Source organism: Podarcis gaigeae (assembly GCF_964106915.1).
Source record: "Podarcis gaigeae genome assembly, chromosome: 1".
NCBI lineage: Eukaryota > Metazoa > Chordata > Lepidosauria > Squamata > Lacertidae > Podarcis > Podarcis gaigeae.
In genome coordinates, this window is record NC_139678.1 from 128,077,717 (window position 1) to 128,098,101 (window position 20,385).

The following is a 20,385-nucleotide window of genomic DNA, read 5'->3' on the forward strand; positions in this document are numbered from 1 at the left end:
GAGTGGGGGTTTTTTTGGGGGGGGGAGCAATGGTTTGCTGACTCATGACAAAAAGCAGTAATGACATGGTTAAATATATCTGATATATATGTGTCACCATTTGCCAGGAATCCTGCTTATCAGGACATGCAAATGTGGGCAATATAAACAAACGATGATGGTAATCCTATTTTATTTAAGCTAATAGGACTCCTGAAGTGGATTACCGAAATCAGTAGTAAGACAGTCCCTGCCCTCGGGTTTATAATCTAAAAATGGGGTTTACAGACTTAGAAAGAGCAATGGAACTAGGTTTGTTTACTTGACTTTTTTGCCATAGTATTTTCCACATGCAATTATGAGGAGTAGCCACATTAAGCACATCCAGTAATTCCATAGGTTTTTAATAAGAGATCACAAAAAGTACGTCAGGCCCTTCACTAAAAGTCTTAAATCTCTGAGATGTTGTAACACATAGTTTGGAAACTGAAAACTCAAATACCTGAGATTATGAATACAGAGCAAGTTAGCAAAGAGTTCTAAAACAGGACTACGTATCGGTAAAATTCTGCATCCGCTCGGCGCAAGAGACAGGAAGAAGCTGTATTTCAAGTTTTACTAACCCATTTGTAATTCTGAGATGGTTTCTACCAAAGACCAGTCTAAGCTAAAACCACAGTGGGACTTGTCCATCAAGTTGTCCAGCACTTGTCTTACTGTCTGTCGTTCATCGACCATCATTGTTTTGGAGCTGTCATCTGACATGTGGACTCTAATGACAAGCTGTATGTAGACAGAAGGAGACAGAGTTAAATCAGCCAGGCAGAAGTTGAAAACATAAAAGTAAATGCTAACATGTTCATGTTGACGTTTTTCTAATTAGTCCTATGTTGTTATCAATTAGCTTTAAAAGGCTATGAAATGGCAATCTGAATTCACCTTGCAACTAGCCAACATTTTTGGCTTAATAAGTTGTTATTCTGTGAATGACACCAATTCTCCTGTTGATTTCAGTGGAATTCAAGAGCGAGTTAAGTAACTGCAAACTAAGAAAGGCGCCAAGTCAAAAATTCATGAAATTACTTGCATTTCGTTACTGTTATCTCTCAGTAAAACAAGATAATAAGCTAGCTTGCTCCTATTTAGTTTTGATATTGTAGACATACTACCATGGTAAAGGTAAAGGGACCCCTGACTATTAGGGTCCAGTCGTGACCGACTCTGGGGTTGCGGCTTCTGGGTCATGTGGCCAGCATGACTAAGCCACTTCTGGCGAACCAGAGCAATGCATGGAAACGCCGTTTACCTTCCCACCAGAGTGGTACCTATTTATCTACTTGCACTTTGATGTGCTTTCAAACTGCTAGGTTGGCAGGAGCAGGGACTGAGCAATGGAAGCTCACCCCGTCGCAGGGATTCGAACCGCCGACCTTCTGATCGGCAAGTCCTAGGCTCTGTGGTTTAACCCACAGCTCCACTTGCATCCATGGTACTTGGTTGCAAAATGTGTTAAAATTTAAGACATCTTTAGGGACTCCCCTTTTCACTACTCTATTCAGAATTTGAGAACTAATCAACTAGGATGTGATACAAATGCAAATTGCACCACCAGATGAGAATATCACGCTAGAAAAATACACGATGTGAATACAACCACGGGGAAAGTATTTATGCCATATGTATGCATTCCTCAACAGGGAACAAATATTTCAAAACAGACCTCCACAACATATCAAGACTGACTTTGGATAATGCAAGAACTATGGTTTACCTTTTTAACTTGTGCTTCTTTAATCTTCTCTAAAGCAACCCTGATCTTTTCAGCCTTTAGCTTAGCAGCCTGTTCCTCCTGTGGGAGAAGAAAAGTTTGTTTAACCAACACGTAAGCAAAGCTTAAACCACTGAAAAACTTTTGAATACTGATTACCCAGAGGCAACACTCACTCAACTAAAACAGTATGATAATGTTTTACAGGCATAGGCAAACTCAGCCCTCCAGATGTTTTGAGACTACAGTTCCCATCATCCCTGACCACTGGGTCCTGTTAGCTAGGGATGATGGGAGTTGTAGTCCCAAAACATCTGGGGGGCTGAGTTTGCTTATGCCTGCTCTAGCAGAACCACTTAAAGCAAACTACTATTTGTCATTTCCTTAACTCACCATTTTTCTCACCTGGTATTTTCATTTTTTTTATGCTTCTTATCCTATTCTTACTATTGCAACACCCTCCAACAATACCCAGCTACAAGTTCTTTAATGGTTCTTCCATCCAAAGAGTTTTCTTGCTTCAAAATTACTTTTCTCTACTGTGAAAGATACCACCAACACCAATTCATCGTTCCCTTCTTGATAAAAAGACATGCGCCATTCAAGTTGGTTTCACCTGACCTAAGCAGCTGCACATTTTTCTACACAGTGGCATTTGTGCTGCACATTTCATCCTCCCGAGAAAACTCTTCCGTTTATGCATTTTCTCCTAGTCACATGTAGCTACTTTCAGCGTCATAATTTTCAGTCTGTTCTACAAAGAGCGGTGAAAAAGGCAACAGCTGCTGACAGCAATGGCCTTGGTTCACCAGCATTACAACTATCTTCAATGAAAGTAACAAGTAATATGATAACAGCAATAATAAATGAGGCCTGAAACGTTATCTGAATAGTCACTTAGGCAAGAAACAAAGGTGGTTATTAAGCTGGTGTAAGGACCTTCCTTAGATGGTTTCATGCAGCTTGAAAAGTAAAACTGGAGTGGAACTTTTGAGGTATAACTCTTGCAAGCATCTAAATGTTGTTGCCTTTTGGGGGGTGATGGGGTGATTTAAACACCCAGGAACAACTGTAGGTAAAGGTAAAGGGACCCCTGACCATTAGGTCCAGTCGTGGCCGACTCTGGGGTTGCGGCACTCGTCTCGCTTTATTGGCTGAGGGAGCCAGCATACAGTTTCCAGGTCATGTGGCCAGCATGACTAAGCCGCTTCTGGCGAACCAGAGCAGCGCACGGAAACGCCGTTTACCTTCCCGCAGGAGTGGTACCTATTTATCTACTTGCACTCTGACGTGCTTTCGAACTGCTAGGTAGGCAGGAGCAGGGACCGAGCAACGGGAGCTCATCCTGTCGTGGGGATTCGAACTGCCGACCTTCTGATCTGTAAGTCCTAGGCTCTGTGGCTTAACCCACAGCGCCACCCGTGTCCCTAGGGAACAACTGTAGTCTTCCCTTAACTCACTTAAATACCCACGGTTTCACATTGGTTGTATTCATTTGGTCTCAAACTATATAGCTATTGGCCGTCCTATCTAGAAAGTCAAACCCAATTAGATAGGCTCTTGCACGTGACAAGTTATAGCTTATAACCAGTATAACTATTTCAAGAGACTGTTATGGTTAGATTAGACTGGCATGTCTCCTTTTCTTCTGTCTATTAATAACACAAGCAAAAAGCCATTAGAAGGACCAGCTGCTTTACCCAGAAAAAGACAAGGCTATAAATGGAAGCAAATATTGAAGGTTAGCAACTTAATTATGAAAGGTTGGCAGTGTTGGCAAGGCAGAGAGAACTTATAAAAAGCTTGTGCTTATTTTCCAATTTCCATTAAAAAGAACCTTATAAGCCACCTCTCAAAATATGTACTAAAACACACCTGCTGCAAATGCAAAGCTTGCTGGGAGAAGGGACTTATTGGAAAGTTCAGTCCTGGAACCTTAAATTGAAAGAGAGGGAGGCTCAAATTCTATGCTGAGTGCCAGGAGGCACACAAAACTTGAGATGAGGTGGACCAGGCAGCAACTTTTTCTTAGCAAATAAGAATTACCGTATTTTTTGCCCTATAGGACGCACTTTTCCCCCTCCAAAAAATGAAGGGGAAATGTGTGTGCGTCCTATGGGGCGAATGCAGGCTTCAGGAAGCTATCCGCTAGCCGTGGGAGAGCTGTGCGAAGTTGCACAGCTCTCCCACGGCTAGCGGAGAGCTTGCCTGCACCCAGAAGCTTGGGGCGCGCTGAGCTCAGCACGCCCCAGGCTTCGGGCTTCGCGCAGCTCTCCCACGGCTTGCGGATCGCAGCCTGTTCTGGGGGCTGGGGTCGGGGGAAGCTCGGGCTCCCCCCCCCAGCCCCGCACCTGGGGAAAAAAATAATTTCCCCCCCTTTATTTCCCTAGGTGCATCCTATGGGCCGGTGCGCCCTATGGGACGAAAAATACGGTATAGCCCACTGTACGATTTGCAGCATATGTAGAAATGTACGCACACCTGACCTGCACAAGCAGACCAAACTGTGCTTTCGAAAAGGCAGCTACACATCTGCTAAATGATTTGAGGAACCCAGCTGACAGCTGGGAAAAGTGTCAAATGAGGAGCGCTCCAGCTGAAGGGTCAAGTCTTTATCTCCCAGTTCATTCAAAGAGCAATGTTTTTTAAAAGCAGTTGCAATTAAAGAAAACCAAGCCTTCTATCTTGAGAAAATTTACAGTACTGAATCCTATTAATGAGTTGCCACAAGAAAAGTTAACATGGCATTTAGCAATCAGCAAGCCATGGCACACACAAAAACTGCCTCCCAACTGGTTTACAGCACTGAGCACAACCCACAGGTCAGAGAACGGCAACCACCTTAAAAACGAATCGACAGTCGGTGGCAAATAAGAGGACTGATGGGCTCTGCCATTATTTGAGAAAGAGAAGAAACAGAAATTGGTGCGACCGCTCCTCTTTTGGGACCCACATGCTGGCATGACTTCTGACTTTTTGCCTAAAATAAGTCTCCACGTCAATTAACATGGTGGGAAGGGTGAAAGCAGGTCACATGCTGAACTGCCTCTTAAATCTGGATAAACTCCAGTTCTTCATTCTGCACCTCAGATGATCTTTGGGGGGAAATTATACTGTCAATTTTTTGAAGACATAAATTTCTTTAAAATTGTTGTAGGGTTTTTAAACAAATTCTATTTTATTGTTTTTACAAGTTTTTAACTGTTTCAAATTATGCTTTATTTTATTTTAAACTGTATTCAATTAATACAATTAATTTACGCCCTGGGCTCCTTGTGGAGGAAGGGTAGGATACAGTTTTAATATAAATCTATAAACTTGCTTTGTGCTTACTAGGGCCAGGGAAATGTATTTCATGGTTTAGAAAGATGGAAAGTGTGTTGAAAGAAGGTACTGTAAAAGTAAAACCAAAGTGTAAGAATTATCACTAACAAGTGTGCAGGCCAAATAGCACACCCACTCCAGTCAGATCAGGTCCTCCACAATGCCTCAAGTTACTCTGTGGCTTGCATACCCTTCTGTCCCTTTTAGCTCTATGTTTTTCTATATATGAGTGTTCACCTAGCTTTTCAAGAAGCGAGGCTGTCCACGTCAGTAGAGTGCTGAAGATCTCTGATTATTATTAGTTATTTAAAATGTTAAAGCACAGTAGTGGAAGAATTTTTAAAAAGTTTAAAACTTTTTAAGGTTCAAATGTACATTGCTCTGCCTTTACGAAAAGCAATAACCCAGAAATCTTCGGAACTCTGCTGGCAGTTTTAGATCCCCCTTCACAGTGAACAGAAAACGGGAGAGCTTCATCTCATCATTTCAGAGTGGCTTCGAACTTGCATGACAGTTTGAAGTGCAGAGACCACAGAGCAATTCAAACACATTGGGTTTTTTTTTTTTTTAATGCAGATACAGTGGTACCTCTGGTTGCGAACGGAATCCGTTCCGGAGCCCCATTCCCAACCTGAGCAGAACGCAACCCGCGTCTGCGGGTTGCAATTTGCCGCGTCTGCGCATGCGCGAGCGGCAAAACCCAGAAGTAACCCGTTCCGTTACTTCCGGGTCGCTGCGGGACACAACCTGAAAATGCTCAACCTAAAGCGTCTTTAACCCAAGGTATGACTGTATACATGGGACACAGGTGGCACTGTGGGTTAAACCACAGAGCCTAGGACTTGCCGATCAGAAGGTCAGTGGTTCGAATCCCCGCGATGGGGTGAGCTCCCGTTGCTTGGTCCCAGCTCCTGCTAACCTAGCAGTTCGAAAGCACGCAGTGCAAGTAGGTAAATAGGTACCACTCCAGTGGGAAGGTAAACGGCATTTCCGTGCGCTGCTCTGGTTCACCAGAATCGGCTTAGTCATGCTGGCCACATGACCCAGAATCTACGCCAGCTCCCTCGGCCAATAAAGCAAGATGAGCGCCGCAACCCCAGAATCGGCCACGACTAGAACTAATGGTCAGGGGTCCCTTTACCTTTACCTTATGACTATACATGAAAGCCAAAGAATGGGTTCCATGCACACCCCTACTAAAAAGCACCCAGTTTTGCAGTATTCTCCCCTAACTAAGCTAAGAAAAAAACTTCCAACTCCAGAATTGTGCTTGCAGTTTAGTAAACCAAAACTTACTAAAGATGCCAAAATATGTCAAAAGGTCTCTTTTATCCTTTGGCCAAGTTATTTCTTAGGCACTGAGATACAAGAATGAACAATGTAAATATATGTCTAATTAGTACTTATGCAGGGATGCTTTCCAAGTTCTTTTATTAGCATGGCTTGTGCTAAACAGTGCCAAAATCAAAGCAACTATGAAATCTGTTCCATGAATCTAAATGGAATTGAGCCTCATTTCTCATCTACCAAAACTGCTTGTGAAGCTTAGGGGAGGTTCACAACCAGCCTGTGATTGTAGGGCAAGGGTAGCCCACAGAGAGCCCCTCATGTAATCATTCATCTTGTTTTTATTATTGCTTGTAAGCCGCTCTGAGCCCGGCCTTGGCTGGGGAGGGCGGGGTATAAATAAAAAATATTATTATTATTATTATTATTATTATTATTATTATTATTATTATCATTATCATTATTATTATTATTATTATTATTATTATTATTATTATTATTATTATGTGTTGCTGGATCCCAACTCTCATCAATCCAAGCCAGCATGGACAATACTCAGGGATGATGGGAGACACAGTCCAACATCTGGAGGGAACCTGGTTGACTAATCTGGTCCAGAGAACCAGCACTTAAAAATAAAATAAAAAATAAAAACTTCTACTGGCCTAGCAGAAGCCCCTTGGTATAACTCTATGCCAGAGCTTACCAAACTTTGCATGTCGGTGACACACTTTTTAAAGACATGCATCATTTCATGACACAGTAATTCAGTTTTACTAGCAAACTGGAGGTTAAACAAACCCCTTTCCACCCCTGGGAGGAGCACAGGGAGCATTCGCGTGACATACCTACACAGCGCAACTGACACATTAACATGTCGTGACACACAGTCTGGAAAGCTCTGCTTTATGCCATTCTTTGGATATTGCCCATTAACTATAAATGGCTGATAATTCAAAAGATCCGATATTCAATACAAAGCAATTGTAGAATTGACTGTTAACTTCTATTCTGCTGCTCCAAAGTTTCCTCTTAGATGATACTACACAGTATTTTCTCTTGAAACAGATCCAACTCTTTAGGGGTACATGGTTACAGGTAGCCAGTTACGACTTCATTATTTTACCAACTCAGAAAACACAGGACCTAAAACTCCATCACTAGAAGGTTACGTTTTTAAAAAATAATAGTTCAATTTACAACATTGTTAAAATAGATGCCATAAATAATTGCTTCTAGGCATATATTCAAAAGAGAAAATGCTTCTTAAACATAGGTGGGTTCCACAGCAAACTAGCAGCTTAGTGAATCAACATTTTCATTGAGCTTTCTTTTTTCTTTTTTTTACTCCATAGGCATGCAAGAACAAGCATTGAAATGTTTTGTTAAAACACAGTTTTAAACTGTGCCACTACTTAAGTTGCATGGGCTAAAAAAAGAAAGATTTCTAAACCAGAGATTGTGAAGTAGCAGAAAATGACTTTTGTTCTGGACTGCTAGTTCAATTTGCTACAAAGCGACAGTGCGCTAATGATCTTTGCTAATTGTGGTAATGGTATTTAATTCCTCATTGCAGAGAAGAGTATTATCTTACTGATCCACTAACTATACAGCCAATTCTGGACATCTAAGCTAGTCTAGGATGTTGTACTAAATCTGTTGATATACCAGGGCAGGCACTGTATTTCCTGAGGGCAGTTTTCATTACTCCAGGAAAAACTATTCGTTCCACTATAAAGCATTAACACATCAGATTTTAAGACTATTTCGTCAATACTTATCATTCATCACCCTACGGTTTATTATATTCCAAACAAATTTGGCTTTAGTTACACATTGAAATTGCGATTGCAAACAGGAGCAAGTTCAGAGACTGAATTTGGAAGGGTGGTGCGAATAAGCAGTAACACATTGTCAAGAATGCTAATGTTATCTATAGCTTGTTTGCAAGCAAAAGCTAAATTTTAAGAATGCAATGTTGATGGAGAAGCCAGGTGCTCTGGTGAAGTGAATCAGCTTCTGGGCAGTCTAAAGAGTCGCCTTAAAACAGGCAGCGGCCATGATCAGGAGTATCTTTTAGCAACTCTACATTAGTTGAGTCCTGTTGGGAATGGATCATTCATGCTTTTGTGCCCTCTAGAATAGATTACTGTAACATGGTCTTATGTGGTGCTATACCTCTAAGGCTATTTGGGAGCTGTGGCTCTTGTAGAATGTCACAGCCAACCTCTTGCCTATTGTGGTAAGATGATAGCATATCTAACCAGAACTGATTAAACCACGCTGCTGGAACTGCCATCTAGCCAGCAAGATCAAATGGCAGGGACTTGTCTCCATCACAGAGAGTATATCAAACATAAGCAAAATTTATAGATTTGTGGTTTCCACTTCTTGGTTTTCTGTGCTAATTTGCAATGCTAATTTGCAACGAGTCGCAAGCTCACTTTGGCCTGGTTCCAGAAGCAGTGAGAAATCATGGTTTTCTCATTTGTAAATAAAGACACAGCAAGCCTTGGGCATTTGTCCTCTTCCTTTTGAGTGCCAGGAGAACACCGAAAACTTTCACTTCCTGTTTTTAAGCCAACTATAGTTTCTTGTCCAAATGCAGGGAACAGCAATTTGTTTAAACTATGGATAATGAGAATGGGGAAGTTTCATCCTAACTGGTTCTTACGAATCACAGTTGGGATGCCACAGAGAACTGTCCTTATTTTTAAAACGGGAACAGAAGCTGCCAACTTCCTGCTCCTGTGAAAGACAAGTCAAGAGAAGAGTGTGTTAGGCTATGGCTTGTTCACGTGGCAGGAAATTATGGTTTCCCATGACATCTGAACTAGGTCTTTCAATTTGAAAGCATCAAAGAAGCAGCACAGCTATTGAGGTTCTCTTTTTCCCCAGTTGCTTCAAATTATTTTGAGTATGTCACTTTGCAAATTCATTCCTAGATCTCTCTACAATTTAGTTTTTCTATCTTTCTAGCAAGTATCAACAAAACTTTATGTAATCACCAACAGTAATCGCTCACATCCTATCAAAAACTCTAGAACAGCTTTCCCAAGCCATAGGTTCCTTTATGTTGTTGGATTACAAACCCCACTATCCTCAGCTGGCATGGCCAATGGTCAAGGGTGAGTTGGGTTGCAACTAGACAACATCTGTAGACTCAAGCTCGGCAAAGGCTGCTCTAGAAGAATTAAAATAAAATGTTTTTCATCTAATCAATCATGATTTTATTTATAGCTTTTCTACTTAATTGATTTTAATCATGCTTCCATAAGCAGCCTTCACCTGTTGATAAACAGGAATCAGGAGCAGCTGTGGAATTATGGTTTTCTACTGTAATAATAATTTACAAAAGAAATGAAGAATGGGGAAATGGGTTAGAAGCATGACAGTGCCTTATTTGCATTTTCTTAAACCAATTGTTAGGAACCTACAGTAGTTGAAGGTTATGTGCAATACAAGTTTCAACATACAAGTTTTGTATGGAATCTGGATAACGGCTGATTTTATTATTATTTACTAAATGGATATACCACCCTTCATCCAAGGATCACAGAATCACAGAACTGTAGAGTTGGAAGGCACAACCATGGTCATCTAGTTCAACCAGTCTTTTGCCCGAACCCACAACCCAGAGATTTAGAGTTTCATGCTCTACTGATTGAGTTATCCACAGGGAGGTTTACAGTATATTTATGGCTTTAATTAAGAAAATTTTTGCTGCAATTGTGAATTCAGTTTTCAGAAGAAGAATGAAGAGCTAATGATAGAAAACATTTTAGGGGGTGGAGCCTGGGTTCACTTCCTATCTTGTGGCTCTCAGTCATGTTCCCTGCCTTTTAAACTTTAATTTGCCACACCGCCAAGAAAAAATTTTTTTTTTTGAAAGATTGAAAAACTGGGTTTGCACATAACTGGAGCAAACAGTTTATACTGAAATGTACTAATTTCAGTAATTTTATTCTGTGGATGGAAATAGTGCAGGTTGTAAATTTCGGGAGTGGAGGGAACCCATCGAATATGACGAGGTCAGCTACTAGAAAGGCTCTTTCCAAGGTTATTATGGAGAGAGAGAAATCAAAAGTAAACAGTTTTTTATTGTAGCACAACATGAATTTGATATTTTTGATGTTTTCTTAAATTTTCATTTTCAACTGATTTTTGGCAACATGGACAATGAGCATCTTAACATGCCCTACTGCTCCGAGGGCATACTTTGAAATGTTTGTAATAGACTGATTTTAGGAAAGGACATCTGCATAATTCCAGGCTTCTGCATCCAAAGGCATTTAAAAACGAAGTGCCTCTGCTCCAACCAGAGGAAAAGTCATTCTCTCAACCACCACAAGCTACTGGAAGCAAAGTCCAAATTCACACACACAAACATCAACCAGGAATGCCATTCTATGAATGCCATTCTATCTACCAGGAAATGGTCACATGCAGGTGGGAAATAGTAGTATCACCTTGGTCAGCAAATGAGAAGGCTTTCCTGCAATGTTTCTCAGAAGAAGGGAGGTTTCCCTGTCCAAATAGGAATGCTTGTGCAGAAAAGAAAAGAAAGAAAGAAATTAAGTCAAAAAGAAAGTCAGTACAGTAATTTTATAGTGTATGATTAGCAGCAGACAGGTGCAACTTTTCCTCTTTATATCAGAAGCACTTCAATAATAGTTCCAGGTGTATTTTAAGCTGCAAATAGGCAAGTGAGTGATCAGGATATATACTTTTTGCATGTTTGCAAAACTCCTTTTTTAAAATCTGTGGCCAATTCTCATTTTGCGTGCCCTACTTGTTAGCAATTCTACAAAAGTATTACAGAATTAACTATTATGCAAGTAGACTGCTTCCTGATATCAGTGCATCCTGTTCGACCAATTAAGAATATTAATACAGGCTGAAAACTTCCTCTCGCATTCAAAGCTGCTTAACAATAATATAAAAGCGACACATTTTCACACATTTGCCAGGTGCTTCTCAACACACCAGACTTCTCAACTGACTGGTGCATTACAACAAAGCAAGCCATGAAAACACTTTGGTCATTCAAAGGTTTATTAAAGAAAGGACAGGTCAGTAGCAATGACTTTTGTGGTAATGGACTACAGGCGCCACCCAGTTTTGACTGTTTTCACCTTTATTATGCCACGCTATTATGGAAACCTCTTCCAAGTCCTTGGGTTGTCCCTGCTCTATGGCAGGATTCACCTAGAACCAATTGCGAGATGTTCCTCTTCTGTAAAAGGTGACTGAATACAATAGATACACAGGGTTCATCCTCACAATCCTTTGATCCCATCATAGCTGCAGTTTTTTGTCAGTGCAGTTAAATCACAGATTTAGGTGGTTGTTATGTAAACCTTATCCGTAGCTGCTGGGCACAACACTGAGCTAAGCCTAAATGAGGTTTGAGCACACAAAATAAATCTGTTTCATAAACCTAGTCAAACTATTTTGATTCATAGAACAGAGCAAAGGCTAAAGTCTATTTTATTTAAAATTCTAACTCACTCTTCTAGTGACCATGCACCATTCAAGGTGTCTTACAACTGTTTACAACCATAGTATTCACTGCAGGACTTTGAGGATGATTCTTCAACCTTGTGCAGTCTCTGATTTTGCAAATGTTAGTCATCTCACCACCTCTGGCTTCATTTGGTTTCTTAACTATGCTAAGATGTTTTGGATAGAGTGAGTTGTGGTGTTCTGTGCTCTTCTAGAAACCTGAGACTCAGCTACATTAGGAAAGAAACAAAGATTTGAATGCAGTGTAAACATGCAACACCAGATGGTGCCAGAGGGAAGGAAATTTTTATGTGTGCTTCTCCGTAGGTTTTTTGTTTATTTGTTATAACAATCTAATTTCTGACTTATTTATAGTGTGTCCCCCCTCCCCCTGTGTAGATCCACCCGTGGAATGGCTAGAACAAGACAGTCCCTTCGTCACCAAGAAAAGGGTGAGGGTATCTGGAGAACTAATTGGGAGAAAGGTGATGGAAAACCTAGACAGCATCTTAAAAAGTAGAGACATCAACTTGCCGACAAAGGTCCATATAGTTAAAGCCATGGTTTTCCCAGTAGTGATGTATGGAAGTGAGAGCTGGACCATAAAGAAGGCTGATCGCCGAAGAATGGATGCTTTTGAATTATGGTGCTGGAGGAGACTCTTGAGAGTCCTATGGACTGCAAGAAGATCAAACATATCCATTCTTAAGGAAATCAGCCCTGAGTGCTCACTGGCAGGACAGATTGTGAAGCTGAGGCTCCAAGACTTTGGCCACCTCATGAGAAGAGAAGACTCCCTGGAAAAGAGCCTGATGTTGGGAAAGATGGAGGGCACATGGAGAAGGGGACGACAGAGGACGAGATGGTTGGACAGTGTTCTCGAAGCTACAAACATGAGTCTGACCAAACTGCGGGAGGCAGTGGAAGACAGGAGGGCCTGGCGTGCTCTGGTCCATGGGGTCACGAAGAGTCGGACACGACTAAACAACAACATCTGGAGAACTGGCAGGCACCTACACAGACCACTGCAATTAGCACTAGGTTTCTGGGTCCCATTCAGCTACAGCATTGCAAGAGGGGAGGAAGGACAGAGAAATGAGGAGAAAAACAACGTAAGAGTGGCAATAGTTGTTTTTACAAGCCACACTAAACCATAGCTTAGTGCAATGTGCATGGCAAATGAGTTTTGGATGTTTAGCCTGCATACATAGATGGGAGGCGTTCAGAAGGATTCACTTCTACTTAAAATCACAGCTTGCAGTATTATTTCTACCAATAACTGTGGTCAGCTATGTTAGCTTAAGCAAGCCAGAAATCATTGAAGCCAGCTTGTTTTGCGCTATGTATAGCTCATATTAAACTGGGTTGTGGCTTGGTGTCAAGTGCTGAAATTAAATATTCTCATTAGAAATTGCTACCCCGAAGAGTAAATTATTTTAGACAAATGCTATAGTATTGGTTGCTTGGGTTACTTTGGGCAAGATAAAGCAACGAACGGATTGATTTGATTGATTGATTGATTGATTGATTGATTAAATAAATAAATAAATAAATAAATAAATAAAAAGTGTGGACTGCCAATGTCCTATCAGAAGCAGCATCCTGTTACAATAGATATTATCCATTTACAAAGCACACAGAAATGCCAGCCAACCGCCATGCAGCATTTTTTACTATGGATACCCCGGCCAATGAATCCCTGCTTCACATAGATTCTCCTTTTCTTGATGTTACCGAATGATATTCTAATACACAGAAAAATAATCACCTATGAGACAAGAGTCTTCTTGCATAATCTTTTTTTGGGGGACCTGGAACCCCATTCAAAAAGGAATTCATACATGGACACCTGGAAATCTATGAAGCAAGGTTTTATGTAAACCTCTTGGAAACTATTTTGGCATGTAAGCCGCATATGTGTTATTATAATAATCCAAATTATTGTTTAATACAAGAAAACAAAATATACCTTAAAAGGTAAGGCTTCCTACTAGAACAACAGAGATCTTAAAATTAAGTTTAAAACTCTCAAAGCCTATTGAACTTAGCAAATTCAGTCAAAGGGTTCAAATGATATTTTAAGTATGTGTAGCTGGTGCATTATGCTGCTAACACAGGTACAGAATTCAGATTAAAAACACAGAGCCTCTTATACTTAACAATAAGAGGTAGCCTTTCTATAAAATTGCAAATACCTACTCACAAGACAGAACAGCTTCTTATAGCTTAAGGCAAGTTTCTAGTTTTCACAGTTACAAGTGTAATTCAGAAATTTCCAAATCCAGTTTGAAATTATTTATTACATTTTAGAATCACCCCTCAACCCATATATTCTCAAAGTGCTATACAACGTTGCTATAGCAGTTAGCAACCTTCTTTCCCATCCCAACCATAAGTGGGCATGCAAAAGATTATGCTACCATGAGATTCTCTTATCGTATCTCTGATGATACTGAAACAGAACATGCTTTTCTTTTCTATGAAGAAGTTCCTTCTACATGCAACTGTAAAACTACTGTATAACCATCAAAGTATTGTATAATAGTCAACAGCAAGAGTGATGATCCAAAAAGCACTGGTCTAGCTGAGAATAAGGTTTTCCAAAACATATATCTCTTTCTATCTTAGTATGCAACTAGTGTGTGTGTAGGCATTCTAGTCATTTATAGAGGCAGTAAATTTAGATAATAAATTTTATGCAGCTGCTGGGTGACCTTGGGCCAGTCACACTTCTTTGAAGTCTCTCAGCCCCCCTCACCTCACAGAGTGTTTGTTGTGGGGGAGGAAGGGAAAGGAGATTGTTAGCCGCTTTGAGACGCCTGAAGGGGAGTGAAAGGCGGGATATCAAATCCAAACTCTTCTTCTTCTCTTCTTATACCTATTCTAGGCAGCAGGTGGCAATATTGTGCAATTGATAATTAATGAAGACACAATTCTTTTTAGTCCTGCATTACAAAACATTCTCGCAGAGCAGATGGGGATATAACTCAGAGCTTTAAAGGTGTGTTTTTTTTGTAAGTTCAAGCAATTATTAGGCTAAGATATTATTGTCCAAATTTGTCCCATGTATTTGATTCTAAGACAAAGATATTGTACTAAGTTTCTATAGATTTTTGAACCAGAACAGTACAGTAGTTCTGATTCATACCATCAGTGTGGTTGATTTAACTGAGATTAGAAGTCCTAGTATTACTGTACCCTGAAACCTTATGGGGGTTTATAGATTTTCTCAAGCACTGCTCACACCAATATGAACTTTCCCATCTAGACCAGGCTTCCTCAACCTTGGCCCTCCAGATGTTTTGAGACTACAATTCCCATCATCCCTGACCACTAGTCCTGCTAGCTAGGGATCATGGGAGTTATAGACCAAAAACATCTGGAGGGCTGAGTTTGAGGAAGCCTGATCTAGACCCCTTCTCAAAGTGTCCCATCTACTGATGTCAGGCACAGAAGACCCAAGCCATTTTCAGGAGCAGCACCTCGGGTGTGGATGCGCTCTCTAAACCTGTGTGCTCAGTACCTAACTCTTTGAAGTTTTAGGGGCCAGTTTTCATTTGTCCAGGCCTTTTAGTTCAGTTCCTTGTTTCACTGCTGCCTCTGTAGTTTGAATGTTTTACCTGCTGCTGTCTAGGATTTACATTTATTTTTAATGTTGCCTGCTGGTTTCATGCTGTTTGTGACTTTATTTTGCTGCTTTAATCTGAATGTTTTAATGTTTATTCTTTTTCGTTTTCAAGTTTAATTTTGATGAGGCAGGGCATATATTTATCAAATATATAAAAAAAATCAGCATGATGCAATTCTGAAAATGGATGTAGAATGTTGCAAATTCCACAGTGCTGGTTGTAAATGCAACTTGTAATGGAATCAGCATTGAAAATTTTCTCATACGTTGTACACTGAGGAAACTAACACACACAGACACACAGGTAAGGACCCCACTAAGAACTTACAGGCGCCAATTCAGCCTCTTCTTCAGAAAAGTCAATGCGTCGTCTGGCTTGCTTGCTGGAATGTTCCACAGAAACAATATGCTGTGAAAATGTCAGAGGAAGAGGATGGGGAAGGGCAAAGGAGAAAGGGGTGGTGGAAGGAACTATTTATTACCATGCAGGACAGGGGCAAGGAGCGGCAATATGAATTAAAATATATTGAACATTGAGCACCTTTGCAGACCCTGTGAGATTAGCCATTTCAGAGAAAATAAGCATGTATTTTCTCCTGTTGCACAGCTTTACTAATAAACAAGCTTGCAGTTACATTCTATATGGAGACAGATTAGTTGGCAGACCAACTTGTTATAAAGATGTTTGCAAATGTGACATGAAGACTAGAAACAGAAACCCTGCCTTGTAGGAATCCCTTGTAGATGAACACACTGGCTGGAAACCGTCAGGTCGTGTATCCACAGCAGTGAGCAGAGAAGAAATTACTGCTGGGAGGACCAAAGAGAGAAGAAATGCCATGGTGCACCTGTCCCAGCGAAATCAGATGCCCTCATCTGACCCAGCTGCAATAAAACACGCCTCTCCCATATTGGTCTGTAAAACAGCCACAGCAGGCACTGTAACTCTCCAATGGAGAACGCTTCCATTGTCTCACTCAAGACAGACTGATACCAACAGGAGAGTAGTCAAATTGTGGAGAAAGCTATTATCTCATTGGTGTAAGCTAGTGCTGTCTTTTACAACACTTTTCAAGTTTTGAGATAAAATGTTGGCAATCCTACAGACCAAATGGGAGTAAGTCCCTTCACAGCCAGTGAGACTTATTTCTGAGTACGTGTGTATAGCATTGGATTGTACATGGGAATTTCAATTAAAATATTTAGGTCTGAGTGTAAAGAGCATAGGGTTCTAATGCTGTGTTGAATAATTTGTTTGGTATTAGGCTACACCAGAAATGCATCATCAAAAATCAGAATGTATCACTTAATTTGCAAATATTTTAAACTACAGCTTCTCTATGTTTTTACTGTGTTACACTACTTCTGCAGCAGATTCTAAATTGTTTATAGCCATGTGAGCTTTTAGATGCATTTGTCAGCTCCATTATTTGTAAGCTTGCTAGCTTTGTAAAAAAAGCAAATGCAAACAATTAATAGCTTACCCCAAATGCACAAACATTAGTTTTGTAACTCCTTTCTGAGTAAGACCTGCCTAAATAAAAATAAGTTATCTGACACCAGAAAATCACCTTCTGGTGACTTTCTGATGATGGATAAAGCTTTTTATTTAGACAGGTTTTCCACCTGCTGCTGCAGGTGAATTTTTTTAGCTGGAGTGGTCCACTTTTTACCAGCTTGTTTCAAATACCGCTTTTCTTTTAAAGGTTTGTTTTATATTGTTTTTATCTGATATATATTTTATCTGATTTGGGTGCCATTATATATATATATATATATATATATATATATATATATATATATATGGGACACGGGTGGCGCTGTGGGTTAAACCACAGAGCCTAGGACTTGCCAATCAGTTCGAATCCCCGTGATGGGGTGAGCTCCTGTTGCTCGGTCCCTGCTCCTGCCAACCTAGCAGTTCGAAAGCACGTCAAAGTGCAAGTAGATAAATAGGTACCGCTCCAGTGGGAAGCTAAACGGCATTTCCGTGCGCTGCTCTGGTTCGCCAGAAGCGGCTTAGTCATGCTGGCCACATGACCTGGAAGCTGTACGCCGGCTCCCTTGGCCAATAAAACGAGATGAGCGCCACAACCCCAGAGTTGGCCACAACTGGACCTAATGGTTAGGGGTCCCTTTACCTTCATATAGATATATGGGACACAAATTTTAAAATAATAAATAGATTTGCTCTTATGCGATTTATATTTTACTACAGCTGACGGTCACAGAATGCTCCATATGCAATTTCTGTTTTGAGAAGAACTGTTAGTTTCTAGGTATGTTGTGGAAGTAATTGGTTAAAGCAGTACCTGTGATGTGGCTGGACGGTGCCACCGAGAACACCATCCTGAAAACGAAGTCCCTGCATCTTACCAGAATGGGGATGAATATACTGACAGAACCTCACTTTCACCCTGTCCTGTCCAGGTAAACTGAAGCAACACCAATGTTGTGAGGTCACCACAAGGATTACCACTTGTTTAAAATTATTCTGCTGACTACTTATGGAACAGCTGAGAAATATCCATCACATGGTGGGTTTGCCTTCAAACCACATACTGTTTACCAAGTCAAGCTATAGAGAGTTTGATAACGAGCAATTCTGAGCAGATAAATAAGGGGGGGGGGGGGGAGAGGAATCTCTGCAGCATCCATGGTGGTTTCCAGACTGAGTATTGCTATATTCCATTCTGCCTTTTTGCTCCCACAAGTTATGGCCAGGTTCATATGCAATGCTAAAACCAGGCATTCATTTTAAACAGGTAATAGTTAATTAAATAAGCCAGCTTCATAACCCATGGCTTGAATTAACCTGTTTAGAAACAAAGTGCTGTTTGTGTTTTAAATTAGGATCCCTGCTTCATTTACAAAGCTAAACTAAGATTCTTTGAAAGCAACACTAAATTCAACAGAGGTCCTCCCCTCCTGCTCATGCAGAAGGGAAGAGGGAGGAAGGGGAAGTGTGCAAGCCATGGGATTTCAATGGGTTCATAGAGGCTTATTCGTATTAAGTATGTGACTGTGGACTATGAACCAATATACCGTATATAAATGGGGGTGGAGAAAAATAATGGAGAATATCAAATAGCAATTTGCTATTTTTTGAAGGCTCTAATGTTTCACCCCTCCGAAAGCTGCCCTAGTGTCCTGCTGTGGAAGAGAATTTAACAAAAAGAAACCCGTAAAGCAACTATGCATCTTCTGCAATATACTATTGACTACTCAACTGCAAATAAGGGCCAACACACTAATACAAGAGGTGTGGTAGGTCTTATATAAAACGTCTCCATTTTAGTTTTCCTCACCACTGTTTTTGACTTTTTAAAAATAGCAGCAAATCACGAGCCAACTCCCAAAGGGAAAGGAACCAATGGATCACATCTGCCTTCAACATCCTTCATAAACCATTTTTTAAAATGGTAGTGGAAGCCATATTTAATTTGGGACACATAATCTACATATGAACAAAATCACACATTTTAAATAGATTGTATTGTTCTTGAGAGTAGGAAGGGAAATTCAAATCAATTTCCCTCCAGTAATCTTATAGCTGTAGCATATTATGTGAAAGGAATGTTGAGACGGAACTTATGTACAACACATTTAGGATGAACACTTCCTTCATTTGAAATTTGTAGTGCATATATAAAGACTCTCATTGCAAACTGGTATGCTATTTTGAATATTTCCACTGAAGTTGTTCCAATAGAAGAGTGAAGCTTTTCTTTTCTTTTTGTTCCAAAAATAACAGATGCTAAACTGCTGGTATTTATGCTGCCAACAAAGCTGTGAGCCAAACTAATATTTCAAGATCGTTACTGATCTAAATTCCTCTCCGCTAGTTTATTATAAATTAACAAAATAAATAAATCACTGCTGATGCTAAGCAACAATAATGAAGACACAGTTTCAAAACTTCACGCATATTCAAAATGTAGTATTTTGAGAGGTAGAATACTGCCTCCTCTCAAGCCAATTACCACCATGCTGTGAAGCAGACTTTATCCTGTGCTTATAGGACTTTTAACTAACAACTATGGTTGAAACACCTTTTTGCAAACCAGCCTTTTGGAGTCCACTGATAGCAACATAGCAAAGTGGAAGATCTCTTCATAGACAAGACTGTTTGTCTTTTTGCAACACTGGTGATTAAAATGGAATTTGAATCCCTGAAAAATACTTGACCCTGCCTTTCAAATGCATCATCAAAAAGGACAGGACATTATCTCTATCTATGCTTCCTTGCCTACTGATCTCTATCCCACAAATAGATGTCATACTACAACATGCTCAAAAGTAAAAAATTCTGCAAAATCTCAAACATCAAAATGCAGCATGCAAATTGAGTAAATATGCAAAGTAAGCAGATCTGCATAGACTAATTTCCAGCAGCATGCGTGGATTTTGGCACAGGAGAACTCTACCAATTAAAAGTTAATGGGACCTTGCAGTGGTGGGAATAAAATAGAGCTTTGCATCATGTGATACGAAGTGGAAACAGCCAAGAGGAATTCTGAGTCAAAGGAAGAAAAGGGAATAGCAGAGGAGAGCAAAATAGGCAAAATAGGCCTGCAAAACAGGGGAGCTTTGTTCTTGATGGAGGATAATGTATTTCTCTCAGCCAAAATTATGAAAAAAATTCACCTGGGGCCTTTTCTATCACAGGATAAAAGTTAGACCGATTCATCTACTTCACTACTATCTACTTATGATGGCTGTGGATATCCAAAATTTCAGGTAGCAGTCTTTCTCAGCTCTACCTGGAGTGGATGGGGTCAAATCTAGACCTTCTACATATCAAGCATTTGTTCTGAGAAGCTACAACCAATCTCTTAACTAGTCTTCCTGGAGCAGTGACTGTGGAAGCTATAGCCCCAACATAATCTGGGGG

At 40.3% G+C, this 20,385-nt stretch overlaps 1 protein-coding gene and 1 long non-coding RNA gene across 6 annotated transcripts in view; both read right to left on the bottom strand.

The window, feature by feature from the left end:
- The window catches only part of LOC310833437, a 309,440-nt gene that overhangs the window by 131,272 nt on the left and 157,783 nt on the right, over nt 1–20,385 (bottom strand). The gene's annotated exons all lie outside the window — the stretch shown is intronic.
- The window catches only part of RAPH1 (Ras association (RalGDS/AF-6) and pleckstrin homology domains 1), a 73,572-nt gene that overhangs the window by 10,686 nt on the left and 42,501 nt on the right, over nt 1–20,385 (bottom strand). For 2 of the 5 annotated variants that reach the window (XM_083704166.1, XM_083704170.1), the window contains exons 5-8: nt 15,820–15,900; nt 10,828–10,902; nt 1,751–1,828; nt 603–762 (exon numbers count right to left, since the gene is read on the bottom strand). In XM_083704166.1, the coding sequence (XP_083560292.1) occupies nt 603–762; nt 1,751–1,828; nt 10,828–10,902; nt 15,820–15,900 (394 nt within the window). The remainder of the gene's footprint in view (nt 1–602; nt 763–1,750; nt 1,829–10,827; nt 10,903–15,819; nt 15,901–20,385) is intronic. The other 3 variants (XM_083704167.1, XM_083704168.1, XM_083704169.1) reach the window with 3 other exon arrangements.